The sequence below is a fragment of the Boleophthalmus pectinirostris genome, unplaced genomic scaffold (assembly GCF_026225935.1).
Source record: "Boleophthalmus pectinirostris isolate CB_2022bp ecotype Guang Dong unplaced genomic scaffold, ASM2622593v1 HiC_scaffold_514, whole genome shotgun sequence".
NCBI lineage: Eukaryota > Metazoa > Chordata > Actinopteri > Gobiiformes > Gobiidae > Boleophthalmus > Boleophthalmus pectinirostris.
The window spans coordinates 1-25,000 of NW_026571410.1; the positions used below are offsets into that span (position 1 = coordinate 1).

Sequence of the window (25,000 nt, forward strand, 5' to 3'; positions counted from 1 at the left end):
AGACCGTCCTGCAGCTGGACACAGGGGTGCAGGCTGCCCATGATAGCGTGCACAGGTGAGAGGAGGAGGAGGGCCAGAGCCAGTTTTTGCTACTGATTACATTCTACTTTGCCATGAAATTTCAGAAGTGTAAATTCCCAAATATGGAACCTGATCATTTCTATTATTATCTAGACCCAAGCCCATGCTACATTACGACAGAAATCTACATTTGAACAATATTAATTTTAGCTGCCCACATCTGTATTAAATAATATTGGCCTATAGAATGCTGTAAGGTAATCTGAAACCCAGCGATAGGCCTGTCACAATCAAACAATTAAAATAATGTGTGATATATCGCTACAGAAAATATTCTGCAATAATTAATAAGCACAATGAAACTCACATGGACATGGATATGATCTTTATTTTGACTTCTGTAGCACAAATGTTACGAAAAAATATACTCCATTAAGTGCAAATGAAATGTACAAATGCTAAATACTGTGCCAAAAATATAGTGCATAATTTGTTCATTGAAGTTGATAAAGTAATGTGAAAGGCCTACTTAACAAGTTGTGTAGACTTGCAGACCAGTGTTAAGACAAATGCATGATTTATGTCTATTTCATAGTTTTTGTATCTTATCTCACGAAGTTTAACTGCAATCAACAATGTTTTTGGTCCACTTGATTTTTGTAGCAGTTCATATCTGAAAATTCATTGTGATTCATATGTTATGTTGCGTGCATTATGACTTTTGTAATATTCATTTGTAAAAAATACTCCACCCAAGCAAACATTAGCTTTAAAAAGCAAGGCAAACAACGGCCAGTAGTCTGCATAAAGCAAACACCCTCATAGTTAGTGACATTTACACAGTCCACACATTGTAATAATATACTATTCTATGTGGTTTTGAAATGGCAATTAATACAAAAAAATTAAATTAATCCTACTCCTGAAATCATTGTAGTTATGTGACTGTCTTTTTTGAGCAGTGAACATTATTATCACTGTATACCTTTTCATGGCAGAATCACTAAGATGCTGATCGATCAGGATGGTCCCAAGTGGAGGGAGAAGCTCCCAGAGATCCCAGTGGTGCCTCTGTCAGTGCAGCAGCAGCACCGGGACAAGCCCCTGTCTGAACAGCAGGTCCAGGCCAGAGCTGCCCGGGCTGCACAGGAGGAGGGTGAGTACAGGACAACCAAGGCTTAAGTCATGTTATATTCACAATAAAAATTATTATGGGATTTCAAGATCAACCGTCTTTACTATTACGCAGAAATGTCACAGTTTCATAACCACAGTTCTACAAAATAGTACATCTGATCAGGGTTCTTCAGGTAAGAATGAAGATAGACAAAATGTCCGGTGCTGTCTCAGGCAGGTTGCTGATAAATTAATTTTAAAATAGCACAATTATACACTGAATTTTAGACCTGTGTAGGGTTAATCGTGTGTAGGGTGGATCGATCTGAATTGTCCACTTAAAAAGAATGTGAAAGTAGTTTGCTCTGCTGGTAATTGTCCATTGACAATAGAGGTCCATAGAAGTTTGATTAGAATGAAACCATTTGCGAACTCTTAACAGCAGGAGATAATGAATGCTATGAGAATGACTTATATGCTAATTATTTTCAGCACAATAATATTTTGTATTTGTTAAGAAGCCGCTAACACCAAAAGACATTTACAAATTGCCCTTTAAAATAAGAGTCTTAAACTATGACATAACGAAGCTGCCTTCTGATCAGTTGGTGACAGATTGTTGTAAACCTGGAGAGAGCTGCTGTGTGGAAGTCATTAAAAATACAGAGGAAGTCGATCCAGACAGAGAAACTCTGCGGTAATGGAACAATCCTGATCAGGTTTCCCATTGGCTGAGGCTGTCGCACTGACTGCTCCCTGGTCATTATACTACACTCATTTGTATACGATACATGCCATCAGTTTGATATAGTAATAATAATATTGTGTAATTTTATTTTTAAAAACCTTTTGTTTTCATGTCGTAGTTTGCTGTAAAAATACAGTTACATGAAATGCTTTAATTATGATACCGCTTTAGACTTTTTAAAAGTTATTATTTACTTTTCATGAAATTCTTTGTTGTTATTTGCTTAATAAAGTTCTAATAGTCTAGTTGTTGTAGTTGACCGTGTTGGCTCACTTATATTGACAAATACTTCCCTGTAAAAGTCTCTCCCTAAGTGCTAGTGTGCCGAGTTTACAGCCGAGTCATTACCCACAATCCCTTTCTCAGCAGTTTCTCAGTCGACTACAGAAAACATGACTCATCTCTTCTGTCCACTCACTAACTCTGACAGCTTTATTGATCTGCACCAAAACTTTGCATGATGGGAAAACGTCCTCTCACAGATCATATTGGCATACCTCTGTTACTGTAAATTGAATTGACAGCTTGAAATCCATTTTGTCAGGAAGAAATAATTTGTACTAAATTCAATTCCTCTTCAACAGCAAGAATACGAGAAGCCAGATTTACTTTACTGAAGCAAGAAGGCAACGAGCTGGTGAAGAAGGGCAGTTTCCAAGAGGCAGTGGAGAAGTACACGCAGTGTTTGGCCCTCCAACCCAAAGAGTGTGCAGTGTACACTAACAGGTATGCATTTAAAGGGCCCATATCACACAAAATTTACTCTTTTGAGCTTTAAGCCATGTTAGAATGTTGTTACCTCATCAAAAACATACCTGAAGTTTTGTTTTGATTCATTCACACATGATTTCCCTTTGAAAGAAGAAACAAAACACAACTCCAGGTATGTTTGTGATAAGGAAAAGATATACATAGATCAGAAAATCATGTAATAAAAGCTTATATAATATATAATTTAAAGCTTTACACTAACAATGGCTGTTTAAAAATTGTGTCGGCAATCTATTTTCATGTTACTGTTTTTAATGCTAATTTAGACATTGCACTTGAGCTATCTTCCCATCTGTCACTGAATTAATGCCTGTCTATTCAGTTTTTAATGACTATTTTAAATCTAGAAAAAGACAGTAGAGGGCACTATATGCTTACTGTAAATCCCAGCTAAAGCAGCTTCTGGTGTTTTTACCAATCATTAAAATTTTTCAGTCAATAAGATAAACATGATGATAATATATTTTTTGTATATCTATTCTGCTTAAAATGTGTCACATGTCTTCTTAACTGCTTTTAGTACTGCTTTTATTTATTGATTCTATTTTTTTTATTCATTGATTTTATTATTTTTATCTATTGTGTTTATTAGTACCTTTTGTCCAGAACATAATTCCTCTGACTTTTGTGTGTTGACTGTTTTACTTTGGAAATTGTCTTGTTTTAAAAAATGTGCTATCGATTAGATTAACGGTTTTAATATTTACAGGTGCACTATGTCACTTTTTCGTCGGGGGTCCGTCACCTTTCTTTGGATATGTCATTCTTACACAGTATGGCATTAAACAGCTCTACACATTTATTTAATTACAGGTGGTTTTACAGCTCAAAAATATCTAGAAAAACAGGCATTCTGTGAGCGGGGTTGCCTCTCCACAAATCTAGCCTGTAACCTAGTTTGGTTTGGTCTCTATGAAGATAGAAAGGTTTAATATCATACTGTGAAACATTCCAGACAAAGCAATAACATCTCCATGGAGACAAGTAGGTGACAGACCCTCCACCAGAAAAGTTATGCAGTGCACCTTTAAGCAAAAAGCTTGACATCACTGAACAAGCAGATTTCTGTGTTTCCAGAGCCATTTGCTTCCTTAGACTGAACCGTTTTGAAGAGGCCAAACTGGACTGTGACTCTGCGCTGGAGCTGGATCCATCCAATAAGAAAGCATTTTACAGACGGGCCCTGGCGCACAAAGGCCTCAAGGTGAATGCACTGTGTATTTACAGGAAGCTCTCATTATGTACAGAGTTTAAACACTCTGACCTCTGACTTCTGACCTCAGGACTATCTGTCGGCCAGCACAGACCTCCAGGAAGTGCTGCAGCTGGATCCAAATGTGCGAGAGGCCGAGCAGGAGCTGGAGACGGTCACCGGGCTGTTGAGGAAAAGTCTAATGGAAGGCACAGCACAGGTGAGGAGATCTTAAAGGGCCTATTTTACACTATTCTCTGATCTCTGTTATACTGAACAAATCACAAGCACAAGTTGGAGTTGCATATTGTTTCAATCACACACAAACCTTGCATATTTAGTAGGGATGTAACAATAATCGGAATAATGTCATATCATATTGTTAAAGTTCTCTCAATAATATCGTGAATCATCACAATATATCTAATTACAAGTCTCTTTGCTTAAATTTAGAGTTATGGTGCAGCAATAGCTAAAAAAGAGACAGAGGGAACTACATAGACCATGACCCTTTGCTTCATTTCAGTGTGGACTATAAGAAGAAATAACAGTTCTAAGCACTTTTAAGTCTTAGTTCTTTGGGTTAAGTCTTGTCAAGGCGTTTTAAGAGGAAAAAGTAGCATATTAACAGTTTTGTTAGCTTCCACAAAATGTTGCAATAAATATTATACCGTGAGATGTATATTGTGAAAATATTGCATAAAGATCGGAAGAGACTTGGATATTGTTACATCTCTAATCATGAGCCTCCCCACCGTATCGTGAGCTTTCACACAGTATCGCAATAAATATCCTACCGTGAGTTTCATACTGTGACAATATCATATCATGAGACTTGGATATCGTTACTCCCCTAATATTTAGATATTTAGTTATCTTAAACAGAAAACACTCTGTTCCACCTTGTGATGTCATGTGGTAATACAGGAAGTGCTCCACTGTGTTTTTAAACTCCATCATTTGGATTATTACAGCCCTGGAATTGCCAATCTCTACTGAACTAAAAGTTAAAGGAGCTGTTAACTTGAAAACTACCGCTTCATGACAGCACAAAGTGGAACAGAGCATTTTGAGATTTGGAGATGTAGACAGACTAATAATGAAAGATTACGCCGCATGTGTGAATGAAACTAAACACAACTCCAGGTATGTTTTTGAGGAAGTAAGAACATTCTTACATGGTTCTAGTAGAAAACACTATCAGCAACTCTTTTTATTTGTATTATTATTATTATTAAGCAAATTGATATCACTTCGTTAACTATTTTACTACTCCTAACTCTATCACCTTATTCCTAAACTTAATAAACAGAGCAAATACACCTGTGTTTCTCAAAGACTGGTTCGCAAGAGATTTTTGTGGGGCACTTTGTCACAATCTGCATGTAGATTTGCAATATACAAGGCTACATTTAATGTCCAAATAGGAGATTTATGGACATTTTTTATTGCTTGTTCTATTACTGTTTTTTCATTGTTTAAAACCTGAGTAATACTAATTGTTCAGAGAGTAAGTAAGTAAGTAAGTTTTTATTTATTTAGCACTTTTCACAGGCATATGTCACAGAGAGGCTTTACAGAGCAGAGACACAATCACTCAGTCGACAATAAAATATCCTGATTAATGTTCAATAATGGTCAAATCCACCTTTATTTTGTGATTTACGAATAATGTCTGTTGACTTGGGTTGCGGAGGTTTGTGACTTTAAAATATGGGTCCCCAGAAAACACTGAAATAGACCATATAGTGTGCAATTGAAGTAACCAGTAATGTGTAACCTGTAACCAATATTTTTTCTCAATACATCTAGGTTTGACAGTTGTGACAAAGGAATCAAGCATATGGACATTGGTTTAAAAATGGACTTTGCAGATGACTTAACGAGGGACAGACTTTCCGGCTCTGCTCCACCTGCGCTGTGCAAACCTCTCCTACATCTTGGTACTAGTCACAGCACTGGAACCAAAGCCCATTCATCTTCTACCATAACTAGCTATACTGTGCAGGTGAGGCATTCAAGTGCTGCTACAAGGAGAGGAAAGAAGACTGTGCCTTAATAATGAGATTTCTACCACTGCAAGATACTGAACTGCGCTGATGATGCTGCTTTCACAAAACTCACAGTAAAACTAATTCAACTTGATGGTAGCTTCAAATGTAGCTGGGCACAGTAATTTAAGGCTTTTGCTACCTTATTTTTTGAAACATTTTGGATTTTCATATTGGCTTTCTGTTACATAATGATATAATGGAGGAGGTTATAAACAAATAACGCAGTATTTACAACTCTTTTTAAGATACAGAGAGAGTGAGGCACCTGCTTTGCTCTTGTCTTTAAAGGTGCACTGCGTAACTTTCCAGGTTGGGGGTCCACTACTGTGGAGATGCTATTGCTTTGCCTGTAATGTTTCTCATTATAGTATTAAACTTAAGATGCATTTATTAAATTATGGGTGTTTTCATTGCTGAAAACTACCTACAATTAAAAACATGCATTCTGACTGTGAGTGGGGTTGCCTCTTTACAGATCCCACCTGTAAATTGGCCAGGTGGCATCTCCTGCTTGTTTCTATGGTGACTGAAAAATTAATGCAATGGAATATTGGAGGTAAAGCAACAACATCTTCGACTTAAACTTAGACAAATTTTATTGATCCACAAGGGAAACAAGATCTCTACCAGAAAAGTTACACAGTGCCCCTTTAAGGAAATTTTGTACTCACAGTTCAGTTCAAGACAATGGATAACACAGGATCTTCAAAAAATTGCAGTTTCCTAGCTCTCTGGGGAAAGATGGCTGCTAGGTTTATGGCAACACTGTTTGACTCAGGTGTATGACTGAATGTATGTAATATTATTTTGTGTTTTAAAATACTGCTTTTCTATTGGAGTAAATGTACCTGTGGGCTTGTTCTTTCTGTGTAATCAGATGAGTGGAGCCATTATGCCTCAGCTGGAGGTTGTCTGATGCTTCTGTTGTTCACAAATTAGATTTTGAAAGCAACAGATCGGCAAATTAAGCCTTACCGCACACACCACATGGTTTTGGGTCAGCACAGGCTGTGTTCTACTGTAGTTTTATGAGAAATGTTCACAAATCTGCACAATACAAAAGGTTCTTCAAAAGTTACTTCAGTATTTAACAGCTTTGTTCTTAAAGGTCACAACATTTCATTTTAAGATCACAACTTAATCAAATCCCAAACAATGGATGATGCTATGTAATAATGATGCTGTGTAACTGCTTCTCTCCATGTAAATGATGTCTGGAATGTTCCACAGTATCGCATTACACATATTTATCACTACGGAGACAGCAGGCTGTTAGATCTGTGGAGAGGCAAGCCCACTCAGTTTTTAGACCAGTCAAAACCCATGTTGTTGAGTAAATGCAAAATTGATACATTTAATGCTGTAACAAGCAATATCATCTTCATGGAGGCAAGCAGACCGTGGACAGTTCACATTTAATTACAATTATATCAACTTTTCTTTTCTTGCATAATAAATAGTTTGTGTATAATATTTAGCAGATGTGCCACGTTTGTTTCTGAATGTATTGAATCCTGATCATTGTCGACAATGAGATGCTTCCGTGCTTTTAAAATGCTGCAGCCTTTAATGCAACAGCATGTACTGTATGTAAATAGCTTCAGTGCACAATGTAAATAAATGATTCAAACTTAAGATTTTTTTTTCCAGTTGTATATTTAGTATTGAATATGTGCTGGGCTCCACAGAGATCATTTAATGTCTTACTGGAACATTCTAGGCAAACAATAACTCCATAAAAGGATGCACAAAAGGATAGATGATGTAGACCATTGATTGAATCATGAGTATGGTGTATACACAGTGTTGAGAAGTAACTGAATACTTATTTACTGTATTCTGGTACAGCTACTCTTTAATTTGGTGGTATTCAGAACACAGTTATTTTCCTAAAATCAAACAAATCAGTTTTGGTATATGGTATGTAAATTAGGCTTTAAACTGCACAGAAACAGTGAGAAGAAGACACAACTTTGATCTTGTGGTAAGAGCAGGTGTGATTTTTCCATCTCCAGTGAGTGACAGGAAATGCTTTAAAAACAGTGAAGCAAATAGCGCTGTAATCACTTGTGTCTCTACATATAAAAAAAAAAAGTTATTATGATGCAAATTATGTATGTAAATACCCATAATCCACCCAATGGAGGTCAAAATAAATACAAATACAAATTTACACTATCATTCAAATGTAATGTCAGTGTAAAAGTATTCTATGTATTCAGAATACTACAGTACTGGACCATGTATCAGACAAAATACAATACATTTTAATGAAGGCATTCAGTATTCTGTAACATTTTCAAAGTATCCTTCCAATCATTATTTGGAAATCAAAAATGTAAAGTTATTGATGAATTAGGAGTAAAAAAAGGTGGAAGAATCTAAGTACTTCAGTATTGTGTTCTCTTCTTGCGATATACATTGCTAGGGACTGTCTCATTGCAGGAAACCACACGTGTGCTAAAAGTGGTATCATTTCAAACAACATGTGCACACACAGATCACTCAAACACACTGCTTAGGATAAAAAAGGATTTTATTATAGACTCAAAATAGATTTCAAAAGCTTTACACTTTGGCTACTTTCAGGGAAGCATTTTTAGTACAATCCATTCTTCACACGATAGACCCAGAGATGTATTTTGGTAGCTGGATCTATATATTTTTTCCATCGAGTCGTCCGATCTACATTAGGGCAATCTTTGGTCTAAACCGGCTACAGCGGCTGCTTCATTCATAGTGGGAAAATAGACTCTAGTTTTACATATTGTACATTTGATAACATGAGTTTTTCCATTCAAGACACATAATGAGAAAGGCACTGTGAGTCAATATAAAATCATTTGCATCAATTAAATTAGAAAAAGAAAACATAAGAACAACTGAAATACAACAAAAGCACTAATATCAATTTGGATTTTCATAAAAATAGCTACAATAAATCAATGTAAAAGATTCAACATTTTTTGCAGTGTCTTGTGATTGCACAATTGAAGGTTTTAATAAATGTTCCCTTGATTAAAGTTAAATTGTAAAATATTGTACATTTTAGTCTGTAGAAAGCTTATTCCTATTTGAAATACTATACAGTGTTTGATTGCTCTAATTCATAGGAATGCTTTAGGAAAAATAAATTCCCTTTTTATGCAGTTAAAATGGCGCTTTTTTTAAACACAGGTACAACCACACAATTTCTCCAGTGCAGTCTTGCTTTAGAGAATGTTTTTTTTTTCCCGTACAAACTTTAAAAAGGTTGGACGACTTCTGATGAGTACCCATCCCCACCCAATAAACTTTTGACCCCAGCACAGGGCTTCAACATAAAAAACAACTTTCCCAAAATGGAAAATAAACTGAGCGAAAACATATCACAAAATAAACATGCATCACATTTGAACAAAAGCAACAATAATGACTTTTCTCAGAGGATAAGGGTGCTGCGGTATATGTGGTCCCCTTAGCTTTGATTAACATCGTATCCCCCGTGTTGTGATAAAGAACGTTATGATTCAGTATTAGCAGCTCAAAAGGACACAAATCATTCACGTGTTTCACACCTGCGGTGCACATTCAAATGGACCTGCTCAAAGCCTGAAGGTCTTTGTCCTGTCAAACAGAACCTGTTCTTGGACTTACTGCTCCCCTCTCATTTAGCCTCTACACGCACACAGCCACATTCAGGGTCCACATTACACTGTGTCAGAGTAAAATTAGCATGTATGTTATTCTGATATTTTGAAAATTTTCAAAAGGCAAAAATGCAGAAAAATACACACAAAATGACCCCTTTAGAAATGATAAGCCTACAACTGTGTTTGCAGTAGGCGCAACTGTGTGACTTTTTCTAAAATCTCAATGAGAGAAAACATTAAACAAAAAGTTTAATGCATCTTTATTGTGTTAGATATCTGTCTGTATGCAGCGCTTTCTGACTGGAGTCATAGGCGGGTCACTGGAACTACTTCTCTCCTTTATCTTCTCCTGCTCTGGCCCCTGGGGAGGCCCGTCACTCCTGTTCTCCTCTGTGTAAGTGAAGGTGCTGCTGGCGCCCTCTGTGGGCGAGGCTGGAGGTGACGCAGACAAAAGTCTGTGTGCGAAGCTCCCCCGAGGGGAGGGGCACTGCTCGGCCTGGGGCAGAGGTTCTGAGGGTCCTGGGGGGTCACAGCAGCTGAGCTCCGAGGAGAAGTGGCTGCAGTGGGAGTCGGCCACAGAGGGCAGACTCCCGCTCAGAGATGGAGAGTCAAACTCAGAGGAGTTCGTGCTGCGCTGCTCTAGCAGCTGTGCGTCCAACTCTGATCTCACCTCGCACTTTGAGTCTTTGCTGTTGGCTCGTTTCCACATCTTGCCTTTGCCCCGGGGTCCGGCCGAGGTGGGCGGCTCCTTGGACCAGGGCGGTGAGGGGCAGCAGCAGTCTGAAGGGCAGGGACAGGCCCCTCCACTTGCCCCCTTCACAGCAGCAGAGCTACAGCTGGCCTCGTCTAAACTGCTGCTGCCACTGCCACGCCTCTCCTTCTGTTTACACTCCACATCAGCCTGCACCTCCACACTGCTCTCCCTGAAACAACACACACAGAGAATGGTACAAGAGTGTTAATGAGAACATACACACACTTATACCTAAAGCACACCTGTGTGTACATGCATCACTTTTAGCCCCTCCACACTGCATTAGTGTTGTGAAGTGTAATAGATAACAGCGTGGCGGGCAGTACTGACCTCTCCAGGGACATGTAGGCGTTGAGGATGGACCCAGCCATGGCTCTGGTGCTGGCATTGTCGCTAATTGTCCCGAGACTCACTGTGGCTGATTCCCCGCTCAGACTGCAACGCTCCTTTTGGACATCAGCCTGAACCTCCATCCTAAAAATGTGAAGGCAGAGGAGCATTTTTAGGTTAGATTCCTAAGTGTTTCTCTCATGTTTTATTGCATTGCCAGTGTGGATTGTACCTGTTGTAGCAGCTGCCTGACAAACTGCCAGTAATGCTGGTGCCGGCGAGGGCTGTGGTGCTAGCGTTGTCGCTCATGTTGTCACGGTGACTGGAGCTGACTCCACAGCGCTCCATGTGGCTGCCGCTGACACTGAGGCTGAGCCCAGTCAGACCCCCCACACTCGCCCCATCACCCAGGCTTGGGTTATTCAGCCGTGTCTCTGCCACTGACGTGGTGTCTGAGCAAAAGGAGAGGAAAGTGAAATAGGAGAAACTGAATGGATGAAAATGGTATAATCACTTTCTAAGTTAAGGTATGATGCTTTAAGAATACTTTTGGGATTCAGCTGCAACATTTTAAGTACTTTTCCCATCATTCAAAAGATACAATATTTAGTTTTAAATATTTAACATTTTTAATGTTTTTTAAATGTTTAAAATTATTAATTGAGAGAATGAGAATGGCCCCACTTCCTCATCATTCTGACACCCATGGATAGAGGATATACAGAACACAGAATAACATACAGAAGATTTTTTTTTTTTGGCAAACCCTGACCCCCCGAAAAATATGAAACTTAGAAACCATTTTGTTCAACATGAAATATTTAGCAAAGTTGCATAACCATATTCTGTTGCTATGGTTCTTTTTTAGCTGTTCTGAGGTTAGAATTATCCAGTTGGACCAGTGGGCTTCCCTTGTATCCCGTTCTGTATCAGGTCTCACACCTTCTGCTTGTGTAAAGGTCAAAGCTTTGTTTTTTGTGTACATCATCATCATCATCTTTCAAAAACACGACAGTTCAACAGTGGGTTTAAGCCTGAGGCATGTTTGAGTCGACAGAAACAACCTCTGTCTCGTCACACCTCACGCTCGGACGCCTCCTCCTCTGTCCACTTTACTGACACATTGAGTGGCACATGTTGATTTGTCTGGGCATGGCTCAAATACTGTTACATAACCACAAATGGAAAACCCTGACATGGTGTTTTGAACATAGCTGTGAAATATTCTAGAGGAGTCAGACCTGAGAACATCATGGCACCAGATTCATCATTTCTTAGTTTAGCAAAAATGTTGTGTTGACATCTAGCTACAAGAGGTGATAAGTAAAGCACATTTGGCTCCAAGGTATTTCTACACATAAAGAGGGATTTTTTTATTAGCAAATCAAATTGTTATTTTTTTGTACATGTATGGTATTAAAAATCACAATTTTAGTTTGCAGTCCAGATTTCCATTATCAGCCCCATTAGAGCCAACCCAGGTCTCTATAAGATATTCATCAGGGACACAGATAGAAAGCAGGAGAAAACAGATTTGTGTAAGCTTTAGTTTCCAAAATATAAAACAGTTACCTGCTGCTGCTGCACCACTTCCCATGTTGTCATTTTCATCATCAAACTCGATTCGGACACCCTTCCCGTTTCCAGCAGAAACGCCACATCCTCCGCTGCGGCATAAAGAGATCGGGACCACGCCATAGACGTATGCTAGCATGATGGGGACTCCAATACCTGAAAATAAACATAACACAACTCTTCTTATTCACAGATGAATGTGGAAAACTGAAAGAGGATTAGGTAAACGGTAAATGAGAAGTATAAATGTGATGTTCTCTTACCGACGGTGACCGCGGCGACCACAGGTGACACAATGACAGACAGAGTGACACCACCAGCAATGACCAGGTTCCTCTTGTGTTTGGAGATGTCTTTACCCTCGTATCGATTATGAATCTGGACAGAGAAACAAGGGTTATATATACTGGGAGTGTTTTAACGAGAACCCAATATTTAAAAACTGGACCAATTTTAATGTGTATTAATTTTTATTTCTAAGAAAGTGTTCCCACAGCATGAACCAGCCTGCACTCACTGATCAGAGATGACTGGGATGAATATGGCATGTTCATTTTCCCCTGTCAGATTAAGACTGCGTGTCATGAGAGAACACTGTCTTGCCCAATGACATGGGACCCGATGCTCTTATTTTGTATGGACAGTTACATTTTGATTATTGATACTTTGTCTTCATGATCATATTCTTTACTTTATTACAGTAAAACCATGTTCGTGTTTTTAGTTTTCAGTGAGCGCCTCTCACCTTTCTCCCCACATAAACTGGAATGCCAATAATCATGGCTGGAATGGCAATGCCGGCGATTAGCGCAATCCCGACTGGAGCTCCCACCAGCGTCCCGAGCTGCCACAGGATCTTCTTTTTCCTGCTCCATGGCTTCTTTCCCCAAAACGTGCACCCCGACGGACTGCAGGAGGAAAGATTAGGCACAATATTTATAGCTTTTCACTACAGTGCAAACATGCATTTCCTTGTGTGTGCTTTGTGTTGTGGATGGTTGTACCTGAGGTAGTGCAGGTCAGAGATCTCCTTCATGCAGAGCCAGCAGAACTCACATCCACACACAGCACATGTCATGTGATTACAGCTGCCGTCGTTCATCTTGATGATGTAGGCCGCACAGCGAGGGCACGGCTTGATGTCATCTCCTAAACACAGGTTTTATTCACCGTTACTATTCATAGCTCAAATGTAAGACTTTACTTTGATATTACTGTAGTTGTACAAGCCTGTCAACCAGATCTATTGATTATTTAAATCAGTTCCTAATCAAACCTGTGGCTTAAGCCAATTTCATCTAATCACATGTTTATGTAAAATGTAGAAGTTTATCCAATGCCCTATCCTTTAGTGCATTGTTGTTACTGGGAGGACAAAACTGTACAAAATGGCACCAATCAATAAGTCAAATCACTACATCTGGTCAGGATATGAGCTGTTGGGTTGAAAACAGTGGTCACCTGCAGCGCCGCTCTCCTGGCTATGGCTGAGGGAGGAAGACCTGAAGCTGCGGAGCCGTAGGTGTTGCGCCCTTTGCTGGCGGGCCGTGTCACACGTCTGGTTGGGGTGCCACAGTTGTTTGCAGTGGTAACAGAACTCTGTCCCACAGCCATCGCGTCCACAGGTAATTTTAGGACAACTGGCACATCCAAATGCAATCACGGCATAACTGTGGAAGAAGTGCAGACAAAGGTTTAATTTGGAAAGTTTAACTAGGCAAAAGTTCATCACATCCAGACCAAACGTTATTGTAATTAGATGACTTTCTGAAGCATTTTAACTGTGAGCTCTTACACAACTGTTCAATAGTGGCTCAATAGTTTTAGCCTGACTGTCACACTACAGCGCACGGTCTGTTTCTACACTGATCAATTTAAAAGCATTTTTCTAAACTACATGGCGTGGCAGAGGCTCACTTTAGTGTGTAGCACAAACTTAACACAGAAGTAATTATTGCCCCAAAGAAACCAACCATTTCTGAGTCAAAATGAGGCAGTTAAATCTGTCACGCACAATGCTTAAATTTAAAATGCTAAAAATATATACATAATTATACAGTGTGGAGGCTGGAGATATTTATAGTTACTCTATTTAAAAATGCACACAAACTGCAAATGTGTTAAAACAGCCAATTAAACTCCTGTATAAATGTTGTATAAAAGAGAATAGAGCTGAAAAACACTGAATGTACAAATCCAGCAGTAATGGTTGAGCTTGTCACATAAGGAGCGCACATGATCAGCTGATAGAGAGACAGAGACTGAGTTAACTGAGCTACAACCAGATAAGAGTTTAATCTGAAAGGCACGAGAACATCATCTGATCACCAGAGAGCACAAATGCGCACAGAGGCAACATACATCACAACAACTAACATCCAACACTAAAGCCCATGACTGAAACTTTTTAGGGCCCCATGCAAAACATGTCTAATTAAGAAATAATAATTAATAGCAAATACCTAGATATCTATTCGATGAACTGGTATCAAAACTAGATGCTCATTTGAACTAGTATCTATTTGGCCTTTTGTGAAGTTTTAAAATGGACATGTTTTATTATTGCTGTGGTAATGAAATCCCTATCTGGTATGAGTCTATTTCCTAGAAGCTCCAGTTCATGTTTGATTATCCTGACAACACAAACACACTTAAGTTATCAGAAGTTATTTGACCACTGTCAATGAGAGCAGACCTACCAAAACAAAAAAATACACATCAATCCTGAAGCAGAATAGTACTACTTATAAGGGTGTGCAATTAATCAAAATTTGATCGCGATTTCGATTTGTGTATGAAATGATCTCCAAACATAAAACAGAGGTGGATATATAATTTATTTTGGATAAATTTATGTTTTTCTATGCCTTATTTTATGGTCAAAGAATATTTTATTTATTTTATGTTTTATACATCGCAAAACTGCTCTAAGGTTACATATTTGTAGCCTACATGCATTTTCAATATGAGAGTTTTGCGTAAATGATCAAAAGTGTTTGGTTTTTTTTTGAGAGAGAGAAATGCTGAATAAATGCATTGTGTAACAAAAAAATTATCGTGATTTCAATATTGACCAAAATAATCGTGATAATGATTTTTTCCATAATCGAGCACTAAAAAAAATGCCCTTTCTATCATATATTAAAGTGGATGTAGAAATTATTATGGCTGGCCTAAGTGAGAGTTTTAAACCCTTCTAGAAATTTCTGTGGATTTGAGTTTACCTCCTGAGCTTCTGTCTAAAAACTATTCCACAGAAAGGTGCTCATGAACACGGCCATGAGCGAGCGTTTGGGAATCCAGGACAAGAGGCGAGTCGCGTTTATGAAAAGGCCCATTATTCAGAAACAGGGTCAGAAGGGCCGCAGCAACAGGGCCAAGATGGATTCAGGGCTAAAGCCATTATCAGTCACTAAACTATAGGCACAGAGTCTTGTGGGAGTGTTTGGGTTATAAAATGAATGAGGGTGACCCATCGAGTAAATATGACCAGGGCCCCTAGGAGCAAACTGTGGAATTTGTACAGCCTCGAACTCACAGAAGGGCCCCAACACTGTGCTGTCAGAAATATTTTAACCAGAGCAGCCAGAATGACAACTATGTCCAACCATTTAGACATAGTTTCAGCTGTGAGTGTAAGAAGTCCAGTGATGACAAAAGAGTGACATCATTTAATAATAGACAAGACTGCTGACTTTATTTATAACTCTGGCCGTGAGAAAATAGAAGCCAGATTCAGAGTTGCAGATTTGATTGATGAGAAGTGTTTGGGCCTATTTTTGGGATAGGCCTTGAATGCATCACAAAAAGTAATGACACATCAAGTGCATCTCTGGGGAGTAAACATGAGCTTGATTGTGAATCTACTTGGAGTTATTGGACATGAGATAAAACAGAAGGGGATATAATATTGGATTTAACTTCTCAGTGACCCTTTGATTGAATTGTAAATGAAGACTATGCTGCAGCCTGTCTGTTTTTTATTATTTTGTATTTTTGAATTTTGATTTACTTGTTTATTTTCATGTATCTATTTCTTTTTCTGAGCCTCGGGTGGGGTGGCAAAACTAATAAAGTTTGGGGAAAAAAATAATAATAAAAATCGCCAGTGACGCTTCATTTATTGTATTTACTTTACAGATGCCATTATGGATCTCACCGCCAAAAGCACATACAATAGTTAGAGCCACCATGGGGTTACGGTCAGCCTCATGTGTGAAAAGATCTATCCACAGCTACATCTCTTACCCGCAGTCTGGGGCAGGGCACCAGCGGCAGTCGGGCTCAGCCACCAGCCACCGGCGCAGCATGAACTCCTCGTACTTCTCCATAAGGGCGCGGTCTCCCAGGATCATCTGGATGTCGTGGGGGTTGAATCGCTCAGAACACTCGGGGCAGCTGATGTTGACTCGGGATTCTGAGATCTCGATGCGGAGGTACTGCCGTAAACAGTCGGCGCAGGAGCGGTGATGGCACGTCATGATGTCTGGAAACCGATCCCGAGAGTGGCGTAGTAAGCACAGCGGACATTCGAGGTGGTCGGATGAAGAGCCTGATACAGAGGAGGTGGAGGCAAGGCCCAAAGTGGAGTGGGCAGAGGTCTTGTCCTGGAAGGCCTCTGATTGGACGCTCTCTTGTCCCGGGACACCTTCAGAAGATTGAGTCTTTGACCTGCGTTTGGTGTCTGGTCGGCAGCGACGCCCAAATATCGACTGCAGAGAAAAGCGGCGTTTCTTGGGTGTCTTTCGGACAGACAGGCTGACGGAGGAGGCGGCCGAGTGCAAGTCCCGCTCTGAGCCTGTGCTGCCATGGTGGTGCTGCTGAGGGCTGCTCATCTCGAACAGGGGGCACACTCCGTGACTGTCCCACCAAGGACAGGAGACACAAGGGAGGGACAGGAGGCACTGATAAGAGTTAGGACATCGCAGCACTTTCCTGTCTCAGAAACAGGATGATCTGTTGAAGGCAAAAGGAGACATTGTATTAAACATTATAAACTGCACTATTACAATTTACATGCATGTTACTTCTCCATAAAGGTCAACCTAGTACTTAGACTGTGCATTTGGAAATTCAAATTAGCGTCAAGCCATACACCTATTTAATACAAAGTCAAGACTAGGTTTTCTATACTGCCACAAAAACTATTTCACACAGACTGCAAAAGAGCTTCTGGTTAAAACTGCTCCTCCTGATCCTCGATTTCAGAGACTTACTTTATAGATCATCATCAAAGACATGATGTGTTTTACCATGCAGCCATCCACTTTGTCACAGGTGTTTTATTTATATTACTTCCTGGTGAATTGGCCCTCTCTCCACACCCGCAGCCAAACACATTGGTTATTGTTCATTTACAAGTCTTTTATCGGTAAAACCCCATCCTACCTCAGCTCACAACTACAATTCACAGCTCCAGCCAGAAGCTCCAGCAGCTACATTAACCTGGTCATTCCTAAAACTGCAGCTTTTGGCCACTCCTCATTTCAATTCTTTGCAGCAAGTGACTGGAACCACCTACAACAGACTTTAAAGCTTTGTTTGCTTTTACGTCTGGCTACTTTTAACACTTTTATATGTTTAATCCGCAAATATTTCACTGTGTCATATTACGATTCACTCTTTCATATTATGACTGATGTGTGAATGTATTCTGGTTGTGCATTTTTCTGCCAGGTCGTCACTGCAAATGAGCTGGTGTTCTCAGTTAACTAAAACACTGAATAAATAAAATAAATAAAAGTTTCAATCTTAGTTCCAAGAGGGCACAAACGGTCTTTGTTCTAGAGCTTAATTACATTTGGTAACATGATCTTATAATGACAGAGGCGCCATGTGAGATCTGCAAACATGTTCTGTTAGTTGTTTAAATAACCCATATTTGTTGATCATTATTAAAGGTTATTGCTCAGTTGCAACATGACGTCATCTAAGTGCATAAATCAAATGTTAAGATTTTTGGTACAATACAAAATAAAGTGCATTGTTAAGTGCACAGGGAGTGACCTTTACATTCTTTCAGTATTTTATGTTGCTTTTTGCAATCTTTTTTTCACAAGATTGAACAAGCAATGTTTTGATAAACTAGACTTGAAAAACGAGCCAAGAGTGACAAGTTGAATTCCTGTAATTTAAATGTTCCGTAGTAATTCTAAAGCACTGGTTTCCTACAGCACAGAGGAGTTTATTGGCAGGCGGAGGGCATTTTTCTGTGTGCGTGAGCGTGTCAGTGTGTTGGAGCGCATTTCGGTGGAGCATGGACAAACCCAAACAAAGCCCAGAGTTCCCTGAACACACATATTTTCAGAATCAGATGTATCCACAGCTGCGTCAATGTGCCACACCTCCACCCAAACTTCAACATGATCTTAAGATTTACAGAGACACTGCACTGATCCTGTCCAAACTCACATACAGCTCTGACCAGGCACAATGCTGGACTGTCCCTGACCACAGCAGACCAGGAACTTTCTAGTCTTGGCACAATGTCCAATGGCCATTTCAATCTTGGTCAAACCACTGTACATTGTACATTCTCGCTGTATTATAAAACCGATCACAAGTCCTGCCAAGAAGAGTATGTTTTCATGACACCCTATTTCAAACTACAGTTACCACATTGATGGCAAATGATAAGCAACTGCTTCCAAAAATAGACTAAACATTGCCACTGTTACTTAAGGAAAAAGCAACTTAAAGTGAAATTACCAATTAATTTAAGTGAATGTAAATGCAAATGCCAGAGTATACCTGGAGTCAGATCATGTTTGCTTCACACCAGCTGAATAAAACACAAATACAGAGCGCAGTGAGATTATGGTCAGACATAATAGGCCTTGTATTCACCATCCAACAACAAGCCTTGATTTCCCAGGGCTCTCATGCACAGAAAACTGCTTGTGTTTGTCTTTTGGGATTAATTTCAGGAAAACTCCACTGGGAGCCTGATGCTGACTTGTTAACAAACCTCGATTCAAAAGTAGTCTGCACACCTAGGCTGTGGTTTCTCCAAGATCATCAACTTTTACTACAGCGTTTTAGTGTCCGGGGAAAGCCAAATGCCATGTCTCCCCTCTATAAAAAACACATATGGGTTTAAAGTGTGAACCAAAACAGATGGGGTGTGGGCCAAACTGTTATACTATGGGGAAAGATGACCTTAACAACGAAGCACAACATGGATAAATAGTGGAATTTCCAAGACATTTTGATGATTTTGAAGTATTCTGAAGCATGGAGTGTAATGAGACAAAGATGTTTTCAATTAACTGACTGTACACTGCTCCAGTGAACAAAAATACACAGCAATGGGACACAGGAGACAGGAGGAAGAGGAGACACCAGCACCGGCTAACGAATAAATCATTCACTACTAATGACTTCTCAGGACAACACGGAAGAAAGGTTAAGGAGAGGTCTGATTGGCCAAAGCATTTCTAAAAGAGTTTAGTCAGCAAACCGCAATAAAAGTGCAATGTGAACATGTGTATTGTGTGCATGTTCTGTTTATTGAGCTCACTTTCTTTTTGTTGTCTTTTGTTGACTAAGATAATGTGAGATAAGACTGTGTAGCTAAAAGGGTCATTTTGTTTTATGTTCTGTTGAATATTAACTCACAATGAGGCACACTGCCAATGTTCCTATTAAGCTTTGGGTTTATGCAGGGCCCCAATGATCATTTCATGAACAGTTTAGACTAGATAAGATAGACTAGGCTTTATTGGTTTATTGGGAAAATTAAACAACATTATTTTGTTATTAAAACAATATCCGTTATGTTATTTTCACTATGCACTATTTCACTATGCTGCATTTTTGTTAAACTTAGGGTATGTTTCAGGCATTTTTCTTTCTAAAAACCTTGAAAAAAGCAAAAACATTTTTGAAGCTGAAATTATGCATTTCAGCTCATATGTAAATCCAAGTGACAGAGCTGATATAAAATGATACAAGACGACTTGATATGACACACTCCAACTAGGACTCGTTTCTCGTCCCCTGGAAACAAAATTAAAACAACAACACTGCCTGGTGTGCTGGATTGAACTTTTGCACCACTTTCAGTCAGTATCCTAAGATCGTATTCAACAGGATGAGGGCTTCGGCTGCTAATGATGATGTAGTATTGGGTCAACTGGAGTCATGTGAGTGAGAGGAAAGTTTAACAAGGCAGCACCGCACAGCCACAAAGAGAAAGGAACATCCAGGCGTGCTCAGAGTGGAAAAGCCTGTCTGTGCTGTGAGGACTGGGGCCAGTGGATACAGTGATGAATGTATTCAAGTGTACAACTCAGGGCATTCACTGGATGCTGTCCCAGATCTTCAAACAACCTGGGGCCAGGAAGAAGCGCAATAAAGACTGGCGAGCGTTCATAGGCTAGTCAAACCAAAGCTTTTATGGACATCTCAAAACAGCTGAACCAAATTCAAAACCATTCATTTCCTGTGAGAGAGAATTTATGCTTTATGGAGTCAATATGATTCACTGGATTCTTTTTATTTATGAAGTCTGTGTCCAAGAAATGACTGGAACAAGACTATCATTTACATTTCTGAAGGCAATAAGCAACTCAGTTTAAGGTCCCGGGCCACTAATTGGGAGACTTTTTTTTATGTTGATTTAAATACATAGTTATAAGTAAGAGGTTAGTGAAGTTCTGGATAAGTAATTGTGGCCTACCATGATTTGTGTGAAAATAATGGAGGAAACCGTGTCATTCAGGGTTAAAGTAGTAATGGTTTTACAAGTGCAGCCCTCACTTGACCACTGAGCTACAATGTGAAAAAACTCAAGTAGCCTTCATATAATTACAGATCAGCAAATGTGGGAACTCAGTTCAACTCTGTACAATGCCTTGTGAGTATCAGAATTACCATTATGTACAATGGTTTTTGAGGCATCAGGTGATTTTAAGGTCAGCATGTAAATATTAGCCAACCAAGATAATGCACCAACTCATAAAGGGGTCAGTTACTGCTGTGTTTTCCAAGTAATGCAGTGCAGGAGATGAACTCAAAACCTAAAAAACAAACAAAACAAAAAAAGTTCAATTGCATTTAGTCTCTTGTTAAGATTAGTTTCCAACCCTAAAAATATCAAAGCATTTTTCTCATGCGAGTCCTCATCACGTAGTTGAAATTTCCGCTGCATTCCAGTTGGACGTCACACTTCCTGGTCATAACAATACAACTCATGGAAAGAGCCACTAAAATGGTAATTGTTGGGATGTCCCATGCTTGTCAGGTCTGGGAGCCAAAGGAGCTCTATATAAGCTTCTATAGTGTAACAGTGAGGACACTGAACCGAGTGAATTCCACTGAGGGCACTTTCAAAACTATTTACTAAACACTGGCCATGCAAATCTGCCATTGGGATGTCCTTGTGATTTGGGCATAATTAACCGCCTTTATTGCTAGTTGCAAATTGATCTAGGTAGCGAAATGCAGTGCAATTTGATAGGAAACACGGTGCAAACTCTGACCTGGTTTATACAAATTCAATAATCTCTGTGTCAATCCTGAGTCCTGACCTTTTATACTTAATTGTTGGTGTTTTGTTTTAGACCTGGTTTCATCATGGTTGTCCTGGTTTCACTTTGTCAAGATAAAATCAGAAATACCAAATAAAATGATCCGCCCTGTTTCACTACAAGATTGCAGGACAGCAGTGTGACAATATTCAGGTGAAATTACAGTCAATGAGAACTATCTACTCAAATACAAACTAATAAAATTAAATATTTTGATAAATGGTGAATGCTTTGTCAACAGAGCCACAGAACTACAGTAAGACAGAGAGCAGATGGTGTGTGTACAATGGGAAAAGACCCAATTGTTCTTGTTCCGCTCTGAACAGGGAAATGAACAGCAATAGCTATTCATAATTTACCAGCAGTGTTCGACTGCCAGGATTAATCAAAGCCAAACATTTGTCAGAGTGGAGCTCATTCTTCAATAGTAAAAATAATATGGACCAAACTGACTAACCTAATAATACAGAATGAATGTTGAAGATGTATTTTCAGATAGATTTTATTTGTTAAATAAGAGGGTCCTACAGTGCAATACCAAATATTTAAAAGGTGATCAAAGTAAAGAAAAACACAGTGGTTTTGTTAATCTGTTGACTGAGAGGAGATTAAAAAATACCTGCATTTAGTGAAAAGGTCTAGGCTACTTATAATCATAGGTGAAGACAAAAATACGAAAAAATTGTATTATTAGTGTGGGTTTTGGTGCTGGTTAAATTTCTTGGTTTAATTTTGTTGGATCTCAAGTGTGCAAACGCCCATCTCTAACATTTTGGTATCAGTCATCCTTGTAATATGTTGTTGTAACCTCAACTTCCTTCCTGCAAGTTTCTTATCTAAGAAACACTCCTTTGGGTTTACAGTCTACACGTGGTAACCCCCAACCCCATGAACAACACCATTAAATTTTAAGCCTTTCATAAAGACCCATTTCAGGCGAAGAATAACTCTATTAAGTGAAGAACTAAAAGCATTAAGGTTACATTTGGACAACAGAGGCAACTGTAACTAAATTGACAAGATCAACATAAAGACCTCTATTGATTGGTTTAACTCTGATAAAAAGGCAAATATCTTATCCATTCAGTCAATGTTTACATTTCCACAACAATGAACCCATTCTCCATGGAAACACGTCCCAACATCTCGCCTTTTATAAAGCGAAAACATCTTAAAACACAAAGACTTTACATTGCAAATAAATACAAAATACTTGCATGATCAATTACAGCTGATAACAAGTAGCTCAGGTTAATGTTATAACTAATATTAAGCATAAGCAGCCAGATTATATCAACGAACAAGGCTTAAATAAATCGTTACTAAAACATACTTCGATCTTAAACAATTATTTTTCTATTGTATTAATGTAATTTAATAAGATGTTTATTGAACTGACGGAAAATTGTGTTGAAACTGAGCAGAGTAACAAACGGTTTTGGTGATCGAGGATTTTACAGCTGACTACTCCACGTTAGCTTCCATGCTAATAAGAACAGACTGCGCTAACGGCAGGCTTTATAAACCTACACGGTCACTGGGAGTCTAAATGGCGTTATGGTGAAAGTATATGTGCTGTAGCCATCATAGATATACTTTATTTACATCACAGACGTTTTATTTTCGTATCACAGCGTTCTGATCACGACAGCTGAGAACCTACGATAAGAGCCAATGCTAAAAACTGTTAGCTCCTAGGCACATCCGAAAGGGAAGTTATGTTGCGATAAAAAAAAACCTCCATTATCATGACCTACATGTTTAATCACGGAGCATAAAATGTGAAAAGTTAATTTGTATTTACCTTCTAGTGTACCGGGCTTCTTTTCAGACGTGATTCGATTCAGTGGTAGTTTCACAGCGGGAAAGAAAAAACTTCGCTGTTGCTGCTTCAGTGCATTCCCCGAGTGACTCCGAGTGACTCCGAGTCCGAGCCCCGAGTCCCGAGCCAAACAATTCTTCTTCTTCTTGTGAGGTTCATGGACGTTTTATTGGCGGTTGGCAAACAACTACTGGTGCATTACTGCCATCAACTGATAAGGAGAGTGAACTGAAATGCGACTTCGTAATAATCAAAAACAAAACAAAAATAAATATTACTAAAAACAACCGTGATCAAATGATAACTAAAGCAAAAATAATAAATCAAACCCTGTTGATCAAATTAATATCCCTGAGAAACTTAAAATAAATAAAAACTAAAAACTTTGAAACTATTATTCCCTGGGTGCTGTTGTAATTATTCTACCAAATCAAATTTCAATTTTAGGTCTTCAATTCCTTTCTTCATTTTATTTATTTCCCTTGCATATTTCCTACATTCCATAAATACATGTTCTATTGTTTCTGGTTGTCCACAGTCGTCACGCTGCCCAGTATTATGTGTTCCTATTTTATGTAGAGAATTGTTTAATCTTGAGTGTCCAAATCTTAACCTCGAAATTAGTATTTCCATTTTTCTTTTTCCCATTGAACTGCTCATTGCTCCCACTTTTTTCAGAATTTTTTGGTACCAACAACCTCCCCTCTCAATATTCCATTCTTTTTGCCTTTTTCCTATATCTTCTGTTTAATTATAGATTTTACCTCCGTTTTACTTAATTTCACTTCAATATCCACATTGGATTTCTGGCTAGATTTCTTTGCTTGTTAATCTGCTGCTTCATTTCCTTTGACTCCTATGTGTGTCGGGACCCATAAAAACACCACCCCCAATCCCATTCTCACCACTCTATACAGTGCTTGTTTTAGTTCTATAAGAACATCTGGCGTATGGGTCTCTGAATGTCCACTTCACAAACTTGCTATTACTGCACTAGAGTCTGTGCACACAATTGTTCGTAGGGGTCTGTGCTCTTCCACCCATTCAACTGCTAAAAGAATTGCCAACATTCCCCCCTTGGATACAGATAAGTGATCATTAAGCCTTTTCCCCACTTTAACATTAAATTCTGGCACAACAAAAGGCACTCATAGTTTTCCTTTTATTTATTTATTTTTTTTGGCATCTGTGTATATTTGTACATATTCAAAGTATCTGTCAATATGTAATTGAACTGTATGTAATTGAACTTCAGTATTTTCTTTATCTTTGTGCTTCCTCTCCAACAAGGAATCACTTGACAGTAGGTATGGTTGATCGTAGGACATTCTCCCAATCTCCTTCTGGATCATCCACATGCTGGACATGTACTGGCTTAAGCAGGGGGACACGTCTGGCACTGCAGGATTTGAGTCTCTGGCGGAATAGTGTGTTACTGATGTAGTCTTTGTTACT

At 39.0% G+C, this 25,000-nt stretch overlaps 2 protein-coding genes across 2 annotated transcripts; one reads left to right on the forward strand and one right to left on the reverse strand.

Annotated features, from left to right (window-relative positions):
- Positions 1 to 5: 5 nt before the first annotated feature.
- Positions 6 to 7,537, forward strand: LOC110167444 (sperm-associated antigen 1A-like; the record flags this gene model as incomplete). The annotated part of the gene is made up of 6 exons (XM_055163121.1): positions 6 to 55; positions 1,020 to 1,177; positions 2,470 to 2,611; positions 3,734 to 3,860; positions 3,940 to 4,068; positions 5,661 to 7,537. Coding segments are annotated over 6 exons (612 nt in total), but the record flags the coding sequence as incomplete, so codon positions are not given.
- An 883-nt stretch (positions 7,538 to 8,420) lies between these two features.
- LOC110167269 (E3 ubiquitin-protein ligase RNF19A-like) lies at positions 8,421 to 23,686 on the reverse strand. Its single transcript, XM_020932599.2, has 10 exons — positions 23,528 to 23,686; positions 16,442 to 17,149; positions 13,655 to 13,863; positions 13,198 to 13,342; positions 12,939 to 13,101; positions 12,457 to 12,571; positions 12,191 to 12,349; positions 10,851 to 11,070; positions 10,619 to 10,762; positions 8,421 to 10,457 (listed from the first exon to the last, which is right to left on the reverse strand). The coding sequence occupies exons 2-10, from the start codon at positions 17,026 to 17,028 to the stop codon at positions 9,803 to 9,805; spliced, it is 2,397 nt and encodes a 798-aa protein (XP_020788258.1). The 5' UTR covers positions 17,029 to 17,149; positions 23,528 to 23,686; the 3' UTR covers positions 8,421 to 9,802.
- Between the last annotated feature and the right edge of the window lie 1,314 nt (positions 23,687 to 25,000).